This window comes from Alosa sapidissima, chromosome 5 (genome assembly GCF_018492685.1).
Source record: "Alosa sapidissima isolate fAloSap1 chromosome 5, fAloSap1.pri, whole genome shotgun sequence".
Classification (NCBI taxonomy): domain Eukaryota; kingdom Metazoa; phylum Chordata; class Actinopteri; order Clupeiformes; family Clupeidae; genus Alosa; species Alosa sapidissima.
Window position 1 is genome coordinate 21,414,994 of NC_055961.1, and position 22,911 is coordinate 21,437,904.

Sequence of the window (22,911 nt, forward strand, 5' to 3'; positions counted from 1 at the left end):
CTGAGACCTGGCCTGACCCATTGTAAATATTGAGTGGGCAAACAGCGGCACTGTCTCCTGCCTGCAACTTCCTGTGACGGAAAGCAACTTTACAAGAGTAGGTATTAGCTCAACCTGAACCTGCCCATATCCAGCATGTGTAGAGGTCACCCGCTGCTAGCAGGACCGGTGAGTGAGTCGACTGCAGAAAAATGTGCATGACTCTCAACATTAAAATGTTCCTTGACTGACTCGCATGTGAGGAGCAGGGGGGTGGGTGGGTGGGGATGAGAGACACTGAATCTTGTATACTATCTTAGGCTTGAGAATATAAAATTCAAATGACAACTTTCCTTCCAAACACCTGCCTCTCACTCTTCCTCAGTTCTCAGTGAAAAAAGACATGAATAATTACAGCCATAAACACCTGAGGGAATTCAACAGGGTTTTTTTTTCATATATTTTTTTTCCGGCGTTTCCGTCTCTTTAAATAGGTTTCTACACGTTTCTCTCGAGGGTTCTTTGAGGCCATCCACTTCAAAGCTCTGCGGACGAGAGGCCTCTTATCGGCATTTGTATTTAAATCACCAGACTCTGTCATTTCCTGCAATCCTTAAAAAAAAAACGACTGACACTTTCACCTGGGGCTACATTTGTGAGGTATGAGAGTCCTCATGTGCTGGGGCTTCTGAGGATCCTCGCCGTCGCCGGTCCGACACTGTACCCACCCGCTTCGTCATTGACGTGACCTTCCCGAGCCAGAAGCCTTATTCAAACAGCGTGCAAGCAAGCGTGCGCACACACACACGTACAAACAAATACAAACACACACACACACATTCCAACTCGTTGATTCTCGTCCCTTCACAATGTGACCACGCACATGTTACAAATCTACGAAGTTGTCAAGCCTAAATCTTTGATTAATTGAATAATCCCTCCCCTCCATGACACTCTGTGTTGGCAGGGTGGCACACTTGAACATATCGCTTGCCACAAGTAGTTCACACAAGCAAAGGGAACATGGAGAAAGAGAGAGAGAAAGAGAGAAAAGAGAAAGCTTTTCTTTAAAAGGAGCAAATCCTTAGACTGTTTCTTATCGGTGTCTGTCAGAAGCAGAGCCTCTTCTCCAGCCCCGGCGCTTCTGTGGACGGATTACGGAGTCTAAGCCACTGTTCCCCCACCATTGTTTACCCAGAGACTAAGAGGCTAGTTGTACAAGCCAGTGTCAACACAACTTCACAATGTAAGACAAGGGAATGGGATCTGGGGGGACCTGGAATCCCTGGCTTTAGATGTAATGAATCCTTTAGTCAGGGGAGGGACGAGCACTTACGGCGCGTTTGGCTCCACACAGGCCTAAGAGCCTCCCCGTCCCATTGACATGCACCACAAAATGAAATATTTAAAAAAAAGAAAAAAACACAATGAAATTAATTTTTCTTTGGCAAGCTACACGAAAAGCTACATGGGCAGATTATATTCCCATTGTACTGAAAAAAGGCAGTTAATACTGTATATAATTAATACTGTATATAAACAAGTTTGTCAATGTGGTCTTGAGTGTTTATGGAAGCTTCTGGAAGGACATACAGTACATCAAACTTGAATTATGTGTGTTGCCTCCTTGATAAACCTAGACATGTAATTCCTTAAAGCCTATCTCCTCCCTGCTATAAACTCTCTTTCCTTGCTTACTGAAGGAGTGCCCTCCACCTTACGTGACCGATACTCTGCCTGACATGTTCAAATGCGTGTGGAAGGCAGCGAGGAGAGGCTAATAAATGTTGGATGAGGGTAAGGAGCGAAGGACAAACAAGGAGAGGAGAAGACGTGAAGAGTGTGGTGAGAGGAGCACACCCAGGGGCTGGACAGTGGTGAGGAGAGAGGAGGGGGACGATCAGGGCAAGCATGGGGGACAGGGCAGACAAAGTGGTGTACACAAGCAAACAGACACTGAAGAGCTTCTCCTATCTAATGACACAATATGCAGTGGTAATCTGTAGAATTACGCGCACACACACACACACACACACACACACACTGTTCATTGAGAGCACATGAATAGTTGGTTAAGGTTTTTAAGGTTTTACAAAAAAGACCGCTGTGAGGGCCACTGATATCTGCAGTGCCATGAAAGGGCGTACATTTTGTTTTTCGTGATTTTCTAAAGCTTCTTTACGCCATAGAAAAGGAGGAATGTTATATGCTTTGTGTCCCGATTCTTGGTTTTATCCCAAGGGACACATATTGTGTAATTACATGGAGGGAATATCAGGAAAGTCTTTCCGTCTGATGGGAAAACTGATTGAAAAGGACTAAAGCTGTTGGCTTGTGTCCTTTTCTCACTCCAAGTCTTCTATGACCATAATTGTCACCCAAGGACCAGATAAAAGTAGCAGTTTGTCAGAAAACTTTGTGCAAACACAAACATGCCTATCACGGTTGACACACTCATGTACCACTGTGTTGTTGAGGCAGAAATGCAGCCAAAAGTTCCCTCGTAAGCAGTGCCTAGAAATATTCCTTTTGCTTTCTGGAGTTACCACCAAACACGTAAATTCTCATCAACAGAATCTAAATTTATAATTTCATGCAGATGTAATCCATTTCAGCAACACCTAAGGTGAAATTAATGAACACTATGCAATTGCATTGCCTATCCTCACCACCAATGACTTATGGACGCCATTTTCTTTCAATGCAGACATCAGTAGGTGAAAATTGATAAACAGACATAAAGATACAAGTGAACAATTGCATATAGAAGATGAACAACAATGAACCTTAACCATCACCAAACACAGCCTCTGGATTATTAATACAGAATAGGGATTTACCCTGACATGGTACAAACATTTTATAAACCGTTCATGTAAATTAGATCATTCATGAGTAGTTTCCTTTTCTGGGAAACAGCTTGATTATTGAAAGCAACTTTACCTTTCAATTATCAGATTCATATTTCCCCCAAAGTTTCAGAAGTCAAAATAATTAATTGAAAGGAAAACTAAAATAACTGTCAAAATGTTACTGTAAATTATGAGTAAAGACCATTGCAGAGAGAGTTGTTGGACCATTACATTTCACTAAACCACACAGAAAGAGTATATTAATGTTAGGACTGCATTTGTTTTCTTTCAGAGTGTGCTAAACTAAAATTATTGCCACTTATGATGCCTGGACAAAATGTTTTTCCTGTATAATTCAGTACCATTCCCTTTGAAAACACAACCTAACTAAACACAACACAATCAACAAATGGCATGATCTTTGCTCACAGACATAATTTCCCTCAAATAATATCTGTGCAATCTCAGGCACTTTCAACTAATCTAGGGCATCTCAACAGCTTTTTTTATTTAGAATCAAAAAACTCCTGGTATGCAATCAATATTGCCAGAAACGTACTTATTTCCATTTCAACCTAACTTGTCTCTTTATCCATAACACATCTGTAAAAAGAACATAGGGATGTTCAGCCTTTCCTGTTAACCAAATGGGCCATCCAAAATGGCCAGAGCTCTAGAGGTCTTCATTGTAAATGAAAAGCGTGTTAAAGTGTAACTTACAGATGGTGACACTGATCCGCCTGGGAGGTATGGGTCTGTCAGCATCAGGAATGGATAACCGGAGTATGCCGGTGCCTTGTACATCCCCCCATCCTGCTTCGACACTACAGAGAAAACAAATATCACATAGATGTCAGTGCACTTCTGACAGACACATCTTCACTCAAAAGAAGAAGAAAAAAAGTTTGTGGATGTCCTCTAAAAGTTACTTTTTGACAATATGCATGCGCTGGGATATCAGAGTCAAGCACTTGAGGTGTTCTCCTCAGGAGGTTCTAAGTGGTTCACTGGCAAAGTGAAAGTGGAGCGCCAGTTACCTGGCCCCCTCATGAAGACACTCAAAATGGACTCTTGTCTAACATAGTCTTTTGTTTATGTCTCACTCCTGTGACCAATGCTGCACTGGATTGGTCTGTCGCTAGGTACTTGAGAAAATACAATTTCAAAGGGGAAAAAAGTGAATAGGAAGTCAAAAATAAACATGACAAACCGGTCCAAGTAAACAGGCCTGTGCATTTAGGGCCACTGAAAACTTAAATTAACTTATTAATCATTGTTTTCATTCTTCTTCATCTAAATTTCCACACATTACTCATGTTCTTTAGAGAACAACTAGTAAAACATGTAGGCCTACACCATACATGGTGTAAAACACTTTAAGACATCTCTATGACATCTCTTTTTTATAAACGGGTGTAGATCAACAAGCATACCGAATCTAAAATCATTACTAGGTTGTAGGCAAAACATTAATCTAAAATGTAGGGTAAGCAGTTAAAGAGAAGTTACATACAACCCATTATATTCCATAATAACATAGGCCCACAAAAATGTCAGTCATTACTGTTTGAACAAGTGCCAAAACAAAGATGACAAACATCCACTCATGAAAACTTCAACAATAGTGCAGCCAGTGTTACACTGGTTAAAGCTGAAAACTATAAACACACCCATTTCAAAATGCGAGTAATTACATGAGATAGGCGACACATAACCAACAGTAGACTTACCGTCTATAAGAAGTCGCACTACAGTAAATAAAGAGATTTATTGAGAAGTTAATGGGCTAAATCAAAGGGATACGAGGAGCAAGCACAGTCAGGTTGAGCCTTACCATCTTCGAGATGTTCTCTGTGTTTTTCTGGGTAAACTCTGTGCTCATCGTGGTGGTGGTGGTGTCCCCGCCTGACCACCTACAAGAGCAGGATCAATCATAACAGATAACAGGCATTAGTAAGTTCACTATATTTTATATATGCCGCGACAGCGACGAAATGCGTGTTTATTAACACTGCCCGTGACTGCTTCAAGTTAAGCTCTGTCAACAAGAGAAAACCGGAGGCTGCGAGCCTCGGAGGACCCACCGCTGCGTTTGAGTTCTGATTTATCTCCGATTCATTCACCAAAGACGACTTGAGGTCAGCCAAGTCCCTCTCCGTGAAAGCGTTCTCCTGGATCTTTTCGTCTTGTTCGCCTTCATCCTTGAAGGAAATCATTTCGTCGTTCGCTCCGAGATCATCTCCCCCACCACTGTTGAGCTGCGGCATTTTGCTTAGAAAAAGAAATTAAAACGCAGCAGTTTCCGTTCACCAATGAGAGGGTGAAAACTTTTTTCCTTAGCTAGTATCCTCTTCTCAGGAGACACGTGAATACGCGACACAAAACAAAAGTTGTTATGCTGTGTAGGAGCCTCGCAAGTTGAAAGTAATGCAGCCCCGGCAGCAACAAATAGTGCATTTGAGCTGAAGACAAGGCTAGGACTACCAACATCAAAGAGCCCCGACCGAGTGATTGACAGATTCAATGACTTGTTGGGGGTTGTACAATTGTTTCAGCTAAGGGTTCCTCTCTTAAAGAGACATCACTTCTACTCTGAACGCGCGCTGGCATTATTCACGAACTTAACACTTCAACAAGAAAGACTAGTTTAACTGTTGGGTAGTATGAAACGACTTGTACTTTATGCTGCTTACTTTTCCTTTACTTTAATTTAGTCGTCTAAAGCGTAAAACGTGTTGTAACAGGTTTAGGAACTTCCACTCTTCAAATTAATGCTCCTCACAAATCACAAGTCAGGGAAGCCTACAATTACGCATTGAGGGTTCATCTGGTAATAGAGTATTTTTAGTGGCATTTAGCCTAAAGCAAAATTCAGCCAGCCTTCTGAAGACTTTCTGAAGAGGTGAAAATACATATTATTTTAGTTTGTCTGAGCTGTTTCACTGCCTGAATAAAAAGAATTGCATAGCTTGCCTGCTCGTTTCATGAAAATAACAAACTCCAAACTCAGAATGTAGTTCATTGATGTAGTCAGACTGCCTGCTGTCTTGTCTAACAAATAAAACCGCCTCTTTCCCGTTTATTATGCATTTTTAATGTTGATACAGTTGCATGGTCTTTTGAGTTTTAATTGAGAAATATTTATACTCCTCCATGCTGTGCTGTAATATTTGACTTAATCCATCGACTTGAATGAATGTGATGAGCCACAGCTGGGAAATAGAATTAAATACAAACAGAAAATGTGCCTTGTATTTGCATAAGGCTGCATATTTATACAATATCAACCATGCATATTAATAAAAAGATTAAAATGAGCAGTTTAATGTATGCAAATCTAAATTATGAATGAGTTGTTTAAAGTCCTTGTTTATTCGCCTTGATTAAATATAGACAGCTGTTTTCTGCAGAACTGGATTTCTACATCATTTACCTCATGATTTCTTAATGCTTGAAGTATTTCTCTACAGTGTCCACGTATCCTGATCACTGATATTTTGCTAGTTCAGCTCCTGTTTTGCCTTTGGATAACTCCAGCATGTATCACATTTCAAAGTTCCCCATTTGATGCAAGTGTTTTTCTTCTTTTTGTGAATTCGTATGACACTTCTACTGTACAAGTCTTTGTTAGTAATTTGGGCACACTACTCAAGATCTCTCAAAATTACAGTATTCTTTGTCTTTGTCACCATTAAGGTAGCAAATGTGAAACTAAGAAAAAGACTGAAAATGCGACCACCACACTGTGCACACTGCGCTCTCAGCAAGAGGAGCCGAGGATAGTACAAACATTTACACAGGAACACATGTCATGTACATATTACTAATGTGTAAAAGATGTGAAAATAATGTGAGTTGTATCTGAAGGAAATATTTTTCAAAACATTACTTCACTGACAACTGATCCACACCTGGATGTTGTGTTGAGAACTTCTGACTTAAAGACAACCTGACATAAATTACTTTGTGTATAATCTGGAAAAAATAAACTGTATAATTGTGTAATCTTTCATTATAAATATTTGACATCAAATATGTTACACCACCACCATGGCTTGGCATAAACATAGCACTCCAAGAATGAGAAATATGGCTGGTGAATGTTAATCAAACGCCTTCATTTTTATAATATTTTTCCCCCCATTATTTCAAACTTCAAACATGTTAATGGAAATCAGTCTGTAGAATTATTGGTGCTTTCAGTCATGAGATATCAATAATAAACAATCCTCAAAACCACTGCATGGGATAGACAGCACACTGACTACACTGCCAAAAGCTGTTAACTACATCATGGTCATCAGAGGCTTTAAATCTCAATGATGGCTCTAAAACAATTAAAAACTCTTTTAGTCTTTAAAAATGTTCCCTTTGGAGACTTTTATGGCACAAAGGATAGATCGCAGGTCCTAAAAATTATATACTGTGCTTTCTAAATAAACTTCAGGCACATTAAAGCAGCAAACTAATTAAATCATATCCTTTCATTGGGGTTAACCCACATCGAAGGGAACTGCTCTTAACTCAAGCCACTTGTGTGCCTTTTATTGGTCGTTCCCGGCAACCAAAAACATGTTCTCTCAAGCAATATCCATGCACTGTAGGATAAAAACTCTTTTGGACAGACTGATTTTTTGGGTTGAATTTCCTGAAACTATACAAACTAAATGTGTTCAACTATGCAGTATCTTGCCCTAAGAATCAGAGTGTTTCCCAATGTTTAAATATAACTACGCTAACAGGAATTATAAAAATGCAATATCTGTGTTTGTCCTAGTGGCTGACACAGTTATGTATGTGTTTTCTATATAATTTTCTAAAAATAATCAACTACATGGTGAAACTGGAATAATTGACTTCCCAGTCTTTTTTTCCATTGTATTTCACTCTACCTGGCCCAACCTTTGTCTGATCACCTCACCTCACACCAGTTTTTACAGACAGTGCTCAGTCTTCCTCAAACAACTGTGTCGATTTGGAGGACCAACATGGAACAAAAATATCTTAATATTCAGCTGAACGACAGCTAGTATGCACTATGTTATGACAGCTCTTCAATGGTGGTTTGTGCAACTATGAGAACTTGACCATGAGCTTTCTTGACCCCCCCCCCCTCTCTCTGTCTCTCTCTCTCTCTCTGTGTGTGTGTGTGTGTGTGTGTGTTTGTGTGTGTGTGTGTGTGTGTGTGTGTGTGTGTGTATGTGTGTTAGTGTGTTGAGTCACTCCATCGCTCTATGGGACATTAAGCATCATGAAACATAAAGTTGGGTGTATGGGAGGGTAAAAGATGCAGTATAATACTGTGAGCTAAATTGGTCTTTCTAAAAACACTTGCGGGCAAACAACCATAGTGTGAAAATACACACTTTCTGTATGCATCCCCAAGCTTATCCCAGTACAAACATCAGGTCATTCCTTAAAGAAGGCCTATGTAAATTGCACATTGTAATACATCCATTACTATGATGTAATCCTAAAATCTGAAAAATGTTTTAAAATTACCTGCATCTTTCTGATGTTTTACGTTTTTTATGTTGTGTTTCCCCTCATTAAATTCAAACTAAAACAGAAACGTTACAAGCGGAGCCAATCAACAAAACCTGTTAAAGAACCACCAATGAAATTCATTGGTGCAATGGTGCATCAACTGTGCATGAACTTTCAGGCAAAACAGCAACAGACAGCCAGCTGGCTAATGTAGCTAATTGTAGTTGTAATTAGTCTGCTTGAGCCTGCCTGTTGTATGCAAAAAATATATATATATTGCAGCACTGGCATTGGTGTTTCTGTTTTCATACAAGACAGTTGGTGGTACTGATAATGCTATCTGGCTGCTTTGTTATGAGTTAGCCATACATGCTAGCAACATCCATGATGAGAGTGGTCAGTTTCAATGAAAGGCCTGAAAAATAAACAAAACTCCCTCTTACATCTGACCTTGTAGTGGGTGGGCTTACAGAAGCTTGGTCTGTGTCCTGTTCCCTGTTCTTACTTAAGCAGATTCCTAGCAAGTCACCCCTTGTATTCTCTGAAGTTTAACAACTCACACATCTTACCACAGTGGTAGTCACACCACTCAAACTTGCCACATAGGTGTAGCCCCAGGTACTTTACAGTGAAGATTCTAGATCCTGTGGAACAGTGGAGCATTGGACCCCAGATGTCCACCATTAACACCCCTATCTCACTAATGTGGGACCGTGGCTGTTTTTGACTGGCCATGGTCCACCACCACCACCACCACCAACACCACACCACTGTGCCCCTCTTGCTCTCTCTCCCCAGTTCACCAGACCAACTTGTCCACACAACAATGACTCAGGGTTAGCTCTCATGACTGTGGTGGTCAGTGTGACAATAAGGAACTCTCTCTCTCTCTCTCTCTCTCTCTCTCTCTCTCTCTCTCTCTCTCTCTCTGCTTCAGCTGTAAGGCTTTGGTCCTGAAGGTTGTCCTGACAACATGACTCAGGGTTGGTTTGTTTTGAAGACCATGGTGGTCAGTGTGACATAGAACTGAAGTTAGGGGATTGGCTACATGCTCTGTCTGATCTTCTGTTTGTGTGTGTTTGTCACTGGAGCTGTGAGATGTTGGGTCCTGACGTCGCTGTGCCTCCTTAGCCCAAGCCCAGTGCTGTCTGTGGAGGGAGAGAGACCTGCTCTAATCTGGGTGGCAGGAAACAAAGGGCTTCGTTAATGCAGAGACTTGCCGGGGCCTTTGATGTGTTGCCAAGCCATTCACTCCTCTCTCTCTCTCCCTCTCTCTCCCTCTCTCTCCCTGTCTCTCTCTCCCTGCCCCCTCCCCCCCCCCCCCTCTCATATTCTCATTCGCTTTTTCACAGTCTTTCTTTCTTTTACACAGACATGCAAGCACGTTTATAAATAGCAGAATAGAGAAAAAATGCAATCGCTGTTTCCTTTACATTCTAGCCAAAGTGTGTTCACATGATTCTAAGGAAAGTTTGAAAAAGTATTTGTAAAAAGTATGTCATTTCCTCAATGGAAAATACTGTTTATCTGCGTTGTCTTTTGTGAGTGGAAACCATATTATACCTTTGTATAGCTGTGTGCAATATTGCTCAATTCTGTTACAATCTGCTACACCGCAGTTCACACCACACACAGAAGACACTCCTGGTCCCTTCTTCATAATCTACAACGTGTTTGTTTTTCATATGAAACCTTTCTCTCACAAATCGGTTGGCTGGTTGGTTGTAGTTCTTAGTCTCTTGCAAATAAACATTTGCAGTGCTTTAGCACCGGGGTGACACTCGCACAGCTGCATATGATTAAAATGCCATTAAGCCTTCAAAGTCCCATCTGATTCGGTTTTAATTTCATTAGCAAAGGGTGCCTCCACCAACAGCCTTCAAAACTTATATTCCATTACAAGCACCTTCAAATTGAAACCTTATTGCATGTGAGGCCTTGTATGATTATCATCATGATTTGCTTATTAATCTACTGCCACGTAAACCCTACAACAATGATTTATTGAGATTGAAAGATGAAAAGAAGTACATTGTGTGAACTGGATCTAAAACAATAATCTATGCATTTTATGACATAAAATACTGCCTCATTAGTATTTAAACTTTTCATCCTTGTGCTATGTGACCAAGTAGCTCTCTCGGTGTAACTCTGTCTCCACTCCGTCTCTGCTCCGTCTGCTGGTGTCGGCCCTAAAGGATGAGCACACTGGGTCATTAATGCAAAATGAATGTGATGTGTAATACTCTTAAGCAACAAACACTGACTAACAAATCATAAATTATCCTCAAATAATCCCGATGGTAACGATGAGCAGCAACATCAAAGTTGGCATGAGCGATCACAGATGACATTTTTTTGGTCTGGGTTTTAGATTAGGAACTGTTAAAAAAAAAAAAAAAAAACAACCGACTGGTCTTTTCGGGGACTCCATTGAGTCTGATGTTACTGTTATTAAAATGATGTGTTCACAGTGGTGCCTTTGTAGTGGCGAGCGTGCGGGCGGAGTTTTGAGTCCATGGATAACAGCGGCTTGTGGGATCAGTTTTTCCGCTGGTTAGGGAGTGATGTGGCGAGGAGAAGGATGTGGATTCTCATGATGGATCATTGTTTGGAGTATGTGCGTATCCATGTTAGAGAGAGCACAGCACGAGGGTTGTCTGTGTGCACCCCTGCGTTCTTATGTGTGGGGGTGAATGTTCTAGGTATAGCACCCTTGGATGATGAATATATAACTAATAAATATACCCGAACTGTAAAAATATCTTTCTGTAGGTGAAATTATGTCAAATCCACAGGCAAAGGACTGCATATGGAATGGAAATATAATTTTATAGGATTAATAACATCACTAAATATATGTTATAGTGATATAACATGTTAAGTAATTCATCATCCCTATGTATACACTACTCTAATCTGTGGTCACAAAGACTATTTAGATATTCTCAAATGGTTTGAACAAGATTGCAGAGTACAAAATACAGTACTTGGAAGTAATAAGCAATGTTGTGGAACTGAATGTTTGATTATAAATATAACATGCAAAAATGTAAATGGTTTAATATTAAGATGTTGGGGGTATATTTATGGCATATCAATGATCCATATGCAATATATGAGAAACTCTCATAAACAGTAGTCTAAACACAAGTACATAAAAACCTTTTATACAGATGATGAGCCAGCTCACAGTGCACAGCATGGTCATTACTTATGGATTACATGTGTTGCTGAATTTGGTCATCTGTTGTTACAGCATTGTTAGAATGTAATAACTGTTGTAGTAGGATACTACAAGGTCAGACCAACAGACATGGAACAAACTCCAGAAAAAAACACGAGATCAGGTAAACAGCTGCCTGTAGCTGTCTTGCTTACTCAGTAACACATGCTTACAAAAATCCTGGTTGTTTTTCTTTCACATTATCAACACATTATATATTTTTTATGAAACAATATATGATTTTATGATGACAAAGAAAAATAGGCAAGAAACCTCACAACAACAACAACAACAAAAATAAGAAAAGCACTGCAAGTATATCTGAAAATGAAAGAGAATAAAGGTAATTGTGCCAATCACTGTATCATTTATTAACTGGGGATATGTAGGATCCTGAGTATAAAGAACAAAATCTTCTAAACAGTAATTTAAAAGTACATTTTCCTTTCATATAGCAGAACTTGTTCACCTCCCTTTTTTCTTTTGGAGATGATGTGATATGTGACATATATCATGGCAGCACAGGAGGTGAGTCATCACATGCACGTAAGAAAAGCCACAATATGGCAGATGATAAGAAACTGGGTCATCACTTAAAATGTGCTTGCATCACAACTTAATCATCAAATGTCATGTATAATGTTTGACACATAACATAACATAAAATAACATAACATACCATAACAGAATAATAATACTTAAGTTATAGTTATGCTCGACATGACCTAAATTCGATCCATCCGGTTGTTGTCGTTGTAAAGTTTTGAAAGGATTTCCTGACAACCACGACAGCTGCAGAGGTTACACGAGTTCTAATGAGCGGTGTTTAGGATAAGTGGAGTGGCAGTGCTAAACTGGATATTTATGGGCGCTATGCATTACAGCAAGCAGCCTGATCAAGGGCAGAAATGTACATTGCTCAAGCAGAGAGCAAAAGACTGACCCCTAGAGGAGCAGCTGGGGAGCATTCAGAAGGAGGCTAAACATCTTATACCCAAATAAGATAATTTCATTGATGGGTAACTGTATGGTGCCTATGTGTTCTGCACTCTCATATGGCACGGCATTGTATGATATCTTATATCTTAAACAATCCAAGTATTAATCATGTTTATAGCAATGCTATGCATTTCATATGCGCGATAGCAATGAATGTCAGTATCAAATCTCCCAGTTTCTGCAGAAGAATGTGATTGATTTCCTGAGCTGAACAGATAAGACTTTATCTGTATCAGTAGTTATCAGTAGCCTCAGCTTGAAAGAGCAGCATTATGTGAAAATGTAGAGGCATTATGAGAGAATTCATGTTTTTATCTATCTTTTGCAAATTATTTTATTCCATCTGGGACTTATTATCATGTGAAACTTTTTTTGAAAGTTGAGTTGAAATAGATACCCAGAGAATTTATGGCAATGTATGACATTTTACTGGTTAGAACAATAATGTGTCACAGACACACACAAACACACACACACACACACACACACACACACACACAGTGCCCAGTGACTTCAGCCATATGAAATGTATTGATGCCAGATGAATTATGCCCGAGAGAAAGCCCAACTTCACATGCTGAGATCAGTGAAGTCTCTCATATTACTGTTTACTTGGTTCCAAAAAGGTGTATATTACTTTCTGAGATGTCTTTATTTCTATCTTTCTTTTCTTCCTTCCAACAATCCTTCTTTCCAACTTTTCTCTCTCTCTTTCTTTCTTTCTTTCTTTCTTTCTTTCTTTTGCAACACCGATAAGTACTTTCATATATTTCCAGTTGTTCCAGTTTATATCCCAGTCGAGATGCTTAGTAATCATGCAATAGACCTTTTTTTTTTATAAATTATTTTAGTGTCCATATGTTGGTAAGAAGTTATTTGGGACCCCTCCATACATATTTAGATATTTATCTATAAATGATGTAACTGGGGAGTATGGTGACCAGACCCTATAATAAAAGTCCTAGGATCTGACACACATCTGTTAGTGAGATTGCTTAAATCCTGATGTATTCCCTTCAATATATAAAGAAGTTGATTCCAGAACACCTTTTTTATTTTGTTCTATTATGCGATCAGTATAGCTGGAAAACTCATTTTAAGAGCAGAAATAACTTGTGTGTGGCTGCATTTAAGATTTTTTTTTTGTGTCAAAGAGTCTCTACCTAAAACTCTCTGATGGGAGGACTCTGCGGAACCTTTTTGAGCCCTTTGTGCTCAGTCAAAGAACTCCTGATACTCAGCAGTGGTACTTCTGGCGTAGTAGGTCTCTATGAGACCACCACACATTGCTATGGGAGCTTCTCTACAAATCATACAAAAATGCTGTATTGAAATGCTGGGTGGTGGCCCATCCGCAACCAATTTAACAGAACATACATACAAGCATTTCTTACTGTAGCTTCTCAAAAAATGTTTTCAAGGCTTATGTCCAAAAAGAACATTCCCTTCTGCAGTGAATTTGCACTTTAAACAATCTGATGTAGTAAAAGTAAACTTTGTGCAATAGTTCAGTCTTTATAAATAGGACTCAATACAGAAACATATCGATTAGAACTTTCAAAGGTCTTTCAAAGTTTCAAAGTATAACAATTGTATGGAGGAATGTTAAATAATTAATTATGATTATGATCAATAGAACTCGCTAAATGTAGTCATTTACTATGTATGTATGCTTTGTGTTCAATTAAAATACTGCTCATCCAGAATATGATTTTCAGCAGTTTCCAGTTCTTTGTAAGCCTATATTTTATTTCACTGCAAAGTTAAGTTTTGTTGTAGATATTGAGACAAGAGAGAAAGTGATGCTGTGGTAAGTAACATACACTATTTCAGTCAATTGATATTTTGGAGCAGAACTGCATAAGACATGTTTTTAATGTTTAATGCAGTTGTCACAATAAATCAGTTAAAATATTATAAGTGCTCAATAGCATGTACAGTAATTGTTGCCCCAAGATTGTGAGGGATCTTGTTGAAGTTGACTTGATTGTTCAGATTATACTACAATGGTATAATTAAACTATTCCGAATAAAATCTTCACACTCCTTGAGATGCTGAAGCAAAAGCTGAGCTGACTCTCAGGGCTTAACATCCTGCTTTGATGGGCTGGGGTTGTTTTCAAACGCTGATACCTCTTATCCTTAAGTCTATAAGAGAGGCGCTCAACGGTGACAAAAAAGCGCAATGTTGATTTTTGAAGAAAGTTTGCCATTTTTAGCAGCAGTTCATGAAACTGAGATATGTTTTCCTTTTCATGACATCTGAAACACGTGTGGTGGGGTAGGGAACTCAAACCAGTTTGTTTCATCTTGAAGATGTTGAGCTGATCTATTAATGTGGTAGATGTATTACTGTATAGCAGGATGTGGAGCTGTGCTTGTTTTGCAGTTGTGTCTGTGCCTGCGCGCATGTTTTTTTTTTTTTATGGCTTCTGCAAGATGTTTATTTTCAGCTCAGCTTCTGCGTGTGTTTGCCGCAAAATTAATATCATGCCAAAATTCAAAACTTAATCAAAGCAAATGTTGAAAACATCTAATGAATTTCTGAAATATGTCAAAAGCTGGGTTTCTGAGCAAAACCATTGTGAAACAAAAGAGCAATTTATTGGCTTGTGTTGTGCATGTGTTTGTATTTGTATTTGCGTATTTGATTGTGTTTGTGACTGTTTGTGTTTGTGAATCCATGTGTGTGTGTGTGTGTGTGTGTGTGTGTGTGTCTGTGTCTAAGTGTGCTTGTCTACATTGGCTTGTATATCCTGACTGTGGGAAAAATGTATTTCAACTGACTACTTCTCACAATATATCATCCTGTTGTGGATCAATCATGGGAACAAACATTCTCCAAAGCCACATAATTCACAGCGTTGACACTATGAGAGTGTCTTACACAAACCAATCAGGCTGTCTTTAAGGGATAATATGATTACAGGCTTACTTTTGCAATGTTGACCAGATGCCTACCGCACATATTTCAAACGTGTGATTTTCCTTGATTTCTAAAACCAACACATGCACAAAAAAACAATTAATTTGCAGTGTTAAAGCTCTCATTGGCAATGCTGATAAGATGTTTCGGTCAGGTTTGGTGGCAATGGTGCCATAATGTGAGAGTGGTGACATCACTGTGAATGTGAAATGTCTGGATGTGGTTCCGATATTTCTGTCTCTTTGTGTTGTGTTTGTCCCATTGCTGCTCCACCACCCATTCACACAAGGGAGATGTTTCTCATCAGAGAGCAGGGCAGAGGGAAACCAAAGGGGGAAAAGGTCCAACAATGAAAACAGGAACAGTGTGGAGAGAGTAACAGTAAAGCTTCTTTAAAGCTGTTAAATAACTACTGCATTGAGTATGCAAATTTAGTATGCAGTTTCCTACTTTTCTGATGCAACTATCAAACCGCATTTTAGAATTCAGAATGATATTTCTGTTGGGATACTGTGCATTTTTTATTTGCTTTTAGAGAAAATCTTTCTTGGTAAAATTCTGAAGATGTCTACACAGGTTTCTGAGAGAGAGCTCAGAAGTGGACCAACCGCAAGCAAGCAAGTCTTTGAGCCTGCACTGAGGGGAAAAAAAGCTCACACCGCTTTGTCAAAAAAAGAAAAAGAAAAAGAAAAAAAAAAACAGGAGTCTGCCTTTTCCTCATTACATGGAAAATGCAAGTTTGTAGAATACACCAGCCTTGATGTCAGAGGCTCTCTTCCCTTATTTGATGTAGCAAAAAGTGTGGGGGCTGAGACACTCAAGCGGGTGCGGTGTGTGTGTGTGTGTGTGTGTGTGTGTGTCTGTGTGTGTGCGTGTGTGTGTGTGTGTGCGTGTGTGCGTGTGTGTATGTGTTTGTGTGTGTGTGTATTTATGTGCGTGTGTGTACTTGTGTGTCTGTGTGTGTGTGTGTGTGTGTGTGTCTGTGTGTGTGTGCGTGTGTGCGTGTGTGTATGTGTGTTTGTGTGTGTGTGTATTTATGTGCGTGTGTGTACTTGTGTGTCTGTGTGTGTGTGTGTGTGTGTGTGTGTGTCTGTCTGTGTGTACGTCACAGATGTGTACATGCTTGGCATGTTAGCTTCCTGCCAGCATCTCAGTTGAGCAACGGTGAGGTGCAAGCTGCAGGTCTGCGTGTACACTTTCCACTGTGTACAGCGGTACAAACAGGGCTGTTGAACCAAGGCTTTAGGTGCATGTCACTATCTTTCTGACATCCACTCACATCTAACACTCAACAGACAGACACATGGCTATACAATGCCAATGAAAAGATAATGAAAACAACAATAATCTGTCTCCTACATGGAGAGCATGATAGTGACTGCTGAATACATACACAAATATCATGAATTACTGTGTAGTCTAAAGATTTTCACCTTATGCTCATAGACAATGGCAAAACTGTGAGGGGAATAACCCATACAAAAATATCACCAAAGGTGAACTTTCACTTTGCCTTGACTGTTTGGTCCTGTCCTGTGGACAAGAGTCTGTGGTTTCCGAAGAACAAGAACCAAGATGTCGAAGCCCTTTTCAAATACTTTGAAGTTCATCAACTCCGGGAGGAAATATGCCTTATTTGTTGACTCTGTGATCACATATTCTATACACATGTGGATAGGGAATGCAGCCAGCCGTTGGTTTTCTCTTAAAGTACCCAGACAAGTAGCCCAAGACAGGGAAATGAGTCAAACAGTAATCAGCAATAAGTGGCTTCCGTGCCACTCACATTTGCTGAGGAAACCGAAACCTTTATTAATGGCCATTTACGAGGAAAGGAAGGACCTGTTAATTACTACTAAGAAATTGAGACATTGGAGACATCTTAGGCAACAGTTATTTGTGCTGTGATTACGACACATTTTACGCTTTCTTTAACCACAGTGCAGCTCTACACAATGCAGAGCTGGAACTCATGCGTTTGTGTTTCAGTATCAGCGGTAGTGATCTTTTCCCTCCTGAAGTCACTGAAGAAAGATGCTGTATACACAGAACCTTCAGCCCATACAGTGCGATAAGATCCAAGACCCCCTCTCACAAAAAAAGAAACAAACCGTCAGTAAAGGACAGCCTCAGTCTGTATGAGGCTGACTTGAGAACCCTTTGACCACAGAAGTGGTTGACATTTATCCTACCTTCCGGTATTTGTCAAACGTCAAGTGCAGGAAACTTTTTTTTTTTAAATATTTCAACAACAGCGAGGTGTCAGTCTTGATGGAAACCTCACCTGTTTCTCTCACAAATAAAGAAACTATTTTTAAATGCAGTGACCTTTAACAGTGTTAAAGCACATTTGTGAAAATGTTTAAATATTTTTGTGTAATGTACATAATCTAACTTCACCATAGTCTGTTATTCATGTGTTTGTAGCACATTAGAGGAGAGATTTCACTGAAACATCAGGATCTAATTTCAAACTCACAACAATACAGAAATAAACACCTCAATAAACATTTGTAAATATTGTGTGTAGATACAATATGGTAGTAATTTAATATCTGTAATTTTATACGACAAGCAAAATGTTAAATATTGGATGGATTATTTACACAAACAAACACACATACTGTACATACATACAAACACACACACACACACACACACACACACACACACACACACACACACACACACACACACACACACACAGAGAGACTGAACAGCAGCAGCAGGCTCCAAGTCATTTACTCATGAGACCAAAAAGAATAAGTGGGTTTTTAGTCCTTGTTTGAACCTCGGTTGATGCATAAGATGACATAGTATTTTACTTATCTGCATGTAGCAAACCATGCATCTGGCTCTAATTTTTGTGATTACTTTGTAGACGTGGCTCCGGCTTCATTAGCATTTTGTGTTTTGTTTGTCTTCTTTGGGAACGTGATTGGCAGCTCATGATGGCTGTTTGAAGTATGTGCTGGTTGCCTTTGAAGCTTTGGAGGATCTATGACTTCATATGTGAATGCAACAGACTTGGAGAATGACACATTTGAATCGCTGAGAGGGATCCCAAAACAAATGTTCCTGAATATCTATTATGATTAGAATCAATTTAGTGGTATTAGAAATAATAGAGAGGAACAATATCTTTAAAATGCACTGACATCAGTCAATATTTATATACTGATAAAATAGATTCCCCCTTTCCTTCAAAACAACATGATAAAATGGATTAGAAAAAAATAAATCAAAGTAGAACATTAAGGAACAATCTAGACCCCGATGAGCATGCTGCGAAAGGTAAGGTGCTATGTTTTGATGCATAAATGAAATATTTTCTGTAATTCTCATTTAATATGTGACACTTCATATGAATTTCAGTTGGACTAGGAACAATTTGGCCACATAATCATGCATAAAAAAAACATACAGAATTCTGCAATAATGTTTGTGGATTAGATGCACACAGACAGTATAATTAAATAATTAAAATGATCAAATCAAAAACAAAGCAGAAATGAAACTTTGTTATCCATGAATTCAATGAATAATTCCTACTTGTGTAATTATCCTGTTTTGACAGACAAAAATAATGAGGTGTGATTTTTCGGCTCAGTCCTTGTTAGTATCAGAACCACCATACTGCCACCTACTGGTAGCCTATGAGGATCAAAGGCACGTTTCCCCTGCATTCCCTGCATTCACATTGCATTGGCATAAACCATAGCACGTCTCGCATCTTATCTAGGTAAGTAATCAATAGTTACATCCAAAGTGCTTCACATTAAAAGAAAAGACAGAGCCATAGTGCTTCACAATAAAAGAAAACACAGAGTTTAAGAGATGATTCCAATTTCCAACACTAACTGATACCTCCAGAGAAAAATAACCCCCAAACAAAACGTACCTCCAGACAGAGACTCCAGACAGTACACTTTCCCTGTCTCATTTTCTCCAGGTGTGTAGTGCAAGCATATCTGCGACAAGGCTAAAGCTTTAGGTCTTAGGGTTTCTGTCAAACACAGTTTCTAAGACCTGTTACAATATGCCATTCAATTAGCCTTTTCAATCACCACCATCATGCACAGATCACATTCTTTCTTTGTTTTTGCCTCATTTCTTCTTGCCATTCTTTACATTGTAGAACAATACTGAAGGTCAAGGAATTAAAAGGAAACTAGTGCAAACAAATAGCCTAGAAATCTAGACGAGCCCCTAGCGGCAGCCAGGGCTAGTCTAGCAACTCTCTGTTGGCTTGTGAGCTCCAGAAATCGAAACTCAATCAGGCCAATGAAATCGTGTATAGAGTCGTTAGGTGGGCTTAACATAATGATTGCATGATGGCAGAGTTGCAACGGTTTGGCTTGAATTCCTTACTACTTGAAAACAAATAAGATGAATGTTGCTGTTGGCGAACAGTGTGACACGAGTTAAGCTTTTATTAAGTTGGCAAACGTTTGAACTAGCCAACTAGCTCCGCTGGTGGGAAACGCATGGGACTCATAGCGCTGCCGCTGTCCTATTGCGTGCAGAGGGAATTTGAAAGACAACTGATTATCCCGCCCCTCGGACTGAGCACTGCGAACGGTGAGTGCCCAGACCCTACATTTTAATGTGGGTCTGGCTCGTCAGGCTAGCAAACAAAGATACATGTTTTAGATTCTTCAAGTTCCAAGTAAACACTTTTATGGAGTTATTAATATTTTTAGCTTATGAAAAGTGTTCACATGTGTAAAAAATGTTTTGCAGTTGTGTAAAATAATTTGTACATGTGCAAAGGCATTTTGAACTTATATTGAAATATTTTGTGCATGTGTGAAAAACATTGTGCACACAAGACGTATTGCACATGTGTAAATATGTTTTATAGCTGTAGAAAACGTTTGTGCTTGTGTGAGAAAGTTTTGTACATGTTAATGTAATTTGCAAATGCAGCAAACATTCTCCCTTCCTGCTTTCCTGTGCAACACTGAAGTTACAAGCTTACAACACTGAAGATACAAGACTCAAGTTAGGGGTGTGAATGTTTCCCCTTTTTAACGGCCTTTCTGAAGAGCCATTCATTACATGGTTTACTGACTCACCAGGCAGACAATCAGCGCAGTGCTCGCTGCCTATCAGCATCATGGTTGAAGCATTACACTGCCTCATGATGTGCAAAGCCATCATAAAGGTAATAAACTGTGCCTTTGAAGAATGTCAAATATGAAACTTTTATTTTCTGTTGAGTCATATTTGAAGTCTTTGGTATTGTTCTACAATAGGAAATCGAAGTATGTCCAAACATTTAAACTTAGCCTAATACAGTGGATTATGATGTTATTAACTTCGATTCATACGTTCATATTTGAATAACAATTACCTGGTTGCTCATGCCATGCATGATACAATTATGTAATAGTTATTCTGCATTGTTTTAATAAAAACAATAAAGATATCCACAATAATTCCCTGCTGTCCTCTTAGCACCTGTGATGTATTTTACATTCAGTCAGTGTCGTTTCTGACCTTGCCCTATATTTTAAAAATAGTGTATTGATGTTTAGATGTACAATGCTTTAATATTCTGTGACTATATGTCACTCAACATGTAACAATTTACTTGGATATGTTGAAATAAGTATGATTAATGAATAAATTATTTCTTTGGTGTGGGCAAGTTCGTCAAGGACTGTTGTTGTCTGACTTGAATCCTTTGTCACCCTCCCACCTCTCCCACAGCTCTCTCTTGTGTCTTCTTGTTATCTGTCTAGAGAGCCTATGTTCTCTGAAGGTGAGAGTGTAAAAATATTACTTAATTTTGGCCCTGCTATTCAAAGAATCTATCATTACTGCCCTCTAATGCAGTATTTTTCAACCTTTTTTGTGCCACGGCACACTTTTGACACTTAAAATGTCCCACGGCACACTAACATCCTGTGTGAAGAAAAAATAAACATGCCATAGCCTAAAATTTCAAATAATACACAGATATGGCCTTATTATGGCTTTTATGCAAGACCTGCTCAATAAAACAAGCGCCCTTTGTTTCATTTGTAGGTGACTTCATCTGATTAATGATTCTGTGAATACTAGATATGGGGCCCCCGTTGTACAATGCCTGCATACCACAAATAGTGCAATCATACAATCAATGAGAGCATGTGGTTATAAATTCTTTGATGCAACAGTTGCTTTTCTGGACCAGTGAGTGACATTTGGGTAATTTTCTGCGGCACACCTGATGATCTCTCACGGCACACTAGTGTGCCCCGGCACAGTGGTTGAAAAACACTGCTCTAATGGACATTTCCTTTAAAATGTTATTAATCTGTGGGAGCGCCCCACCTAGTGGCAATACTGATAACGTAAAAATACAAACATGAACATTAATAGCTGCAAACCTTTGATAAATTCACATCTATTTTAATATCAGTTGGAGTTGTGTTTTAAAGATGCAGACTGCATGATTTAGTCCATGAGCCACAGGGGGTCGTCACTACCACTTGGGGGGGCAAATTCTCACTATATTTTTTTAAAGCTACATATCTCTGGAGTATAAAATGGTATGATAGCAAGTTGGATCTTGTAGCTTTGTGGCTGTACAGGCCTTCAAAGTTGACCTCTGATTTGAAAAAAAAGGAAATTCCGCCTATTGGCTTTTTTTGTTAAAACACTCACAAGAGCCCAGAAAATAATCCAAATCTTATTATTACTGATGCATATGTGGTGTTTGATATTTTGACTCATTATGTGATTTTGCTCTTCATTTTGGTTGATAAAATTCAAGATTTATGTGCAAAAAAAAGCTAATTTGAGTTTTCAGAGCAACATGTTATGGCAATACCTGAATGCAGACCTTATTGATCATTACTATTCTACCTTCCTTACTTTCAATTGCGAGTTGAAATTAATGTTCTTATGTTCTAAACACCATCATCCCCTCCAAACTGATCACCAAACTCAGTGAACTGGGCATCAATACCTCCCTCTGTAACTGGATTCTGGACTACTTGTATTGCATTCATTGTCTACACTTGAGATAAATAAGTTTGGTTTTTCTTTTATCACATACACATATTGGTATATGTTTTTTCTTTACCTTGACATGTTTCGATGTATACTTCCATCTTCATCAGAAGGTCACACGGTGGAGTAGTGTGACTTGTTTTTATCAGCTGATGTTGTTACGGAGGTTTGATCCACCTGTCAGTTTTTTGACAGGTGGACCACACCTCCTGCTGTCAGTCAGCCGCCCCCCAGGACGGCACTCCAGGTATGGGAGAGCATATATGCTCCCTCATCTCTGTTCATTGTCTTTGGGCTCCGCTTTCTTATTTCAATCGCCTCCTTTATCCAGCGGTAGTATCGGTTGTTCTCCTGCTTAATGACTCTGGCATGCAGGAGGTGTGGTCCACCTGTCAAAAAACTGACAGGTGGATCACACCTCCGTAACAACATCAGCTGAT

At 39.2% G+C, this 22,911-nt stretch overlaps 1 protein-coding gene across 15 annotated transcripts in view; it reads right to left on the bottom strand.

Moving 5' to 3' along the window:
* tcf7 (transcription factor 7) overlaps positions 1-6,750 on the bottom strand; it is a 42,848-nt gene extending 36,098 nt beyond the window's left edge. For 3 of the 15 annotated variants that reach the window (XM_042091272.1, XM_042091263.1, XM_042091262.1), the window contains exons 1-3: positions 4,916-6,743; positions 4,666-4,744; positions 3,552-3,655 (exon numbers count right to left, since the gene is read on the bottom strand). In XM_042091272.1, the coding sequence (XP_041947206.1) occupies positions 3,552-3,655; positions 4,666-4,744; positions 4,916-5,098 (366 nt within the window). In that variant the 5' untranslated portion in view covers positions 5,099-6,743. Of the gene's footprint in view, positions 1-3,551; positions 3,656-3,760; positions 3,834-4,665; positions 4,745-4,915 lie in introns of those variants that run through there. The other 12 variants (XM_042091269.1, XM_042091270.1, XM_042091260.1 and 9 more) reach the window with 11 other exon arrangements.
* Positions 6,751-22,911: the final 16,161 nt, after the last annotated feature.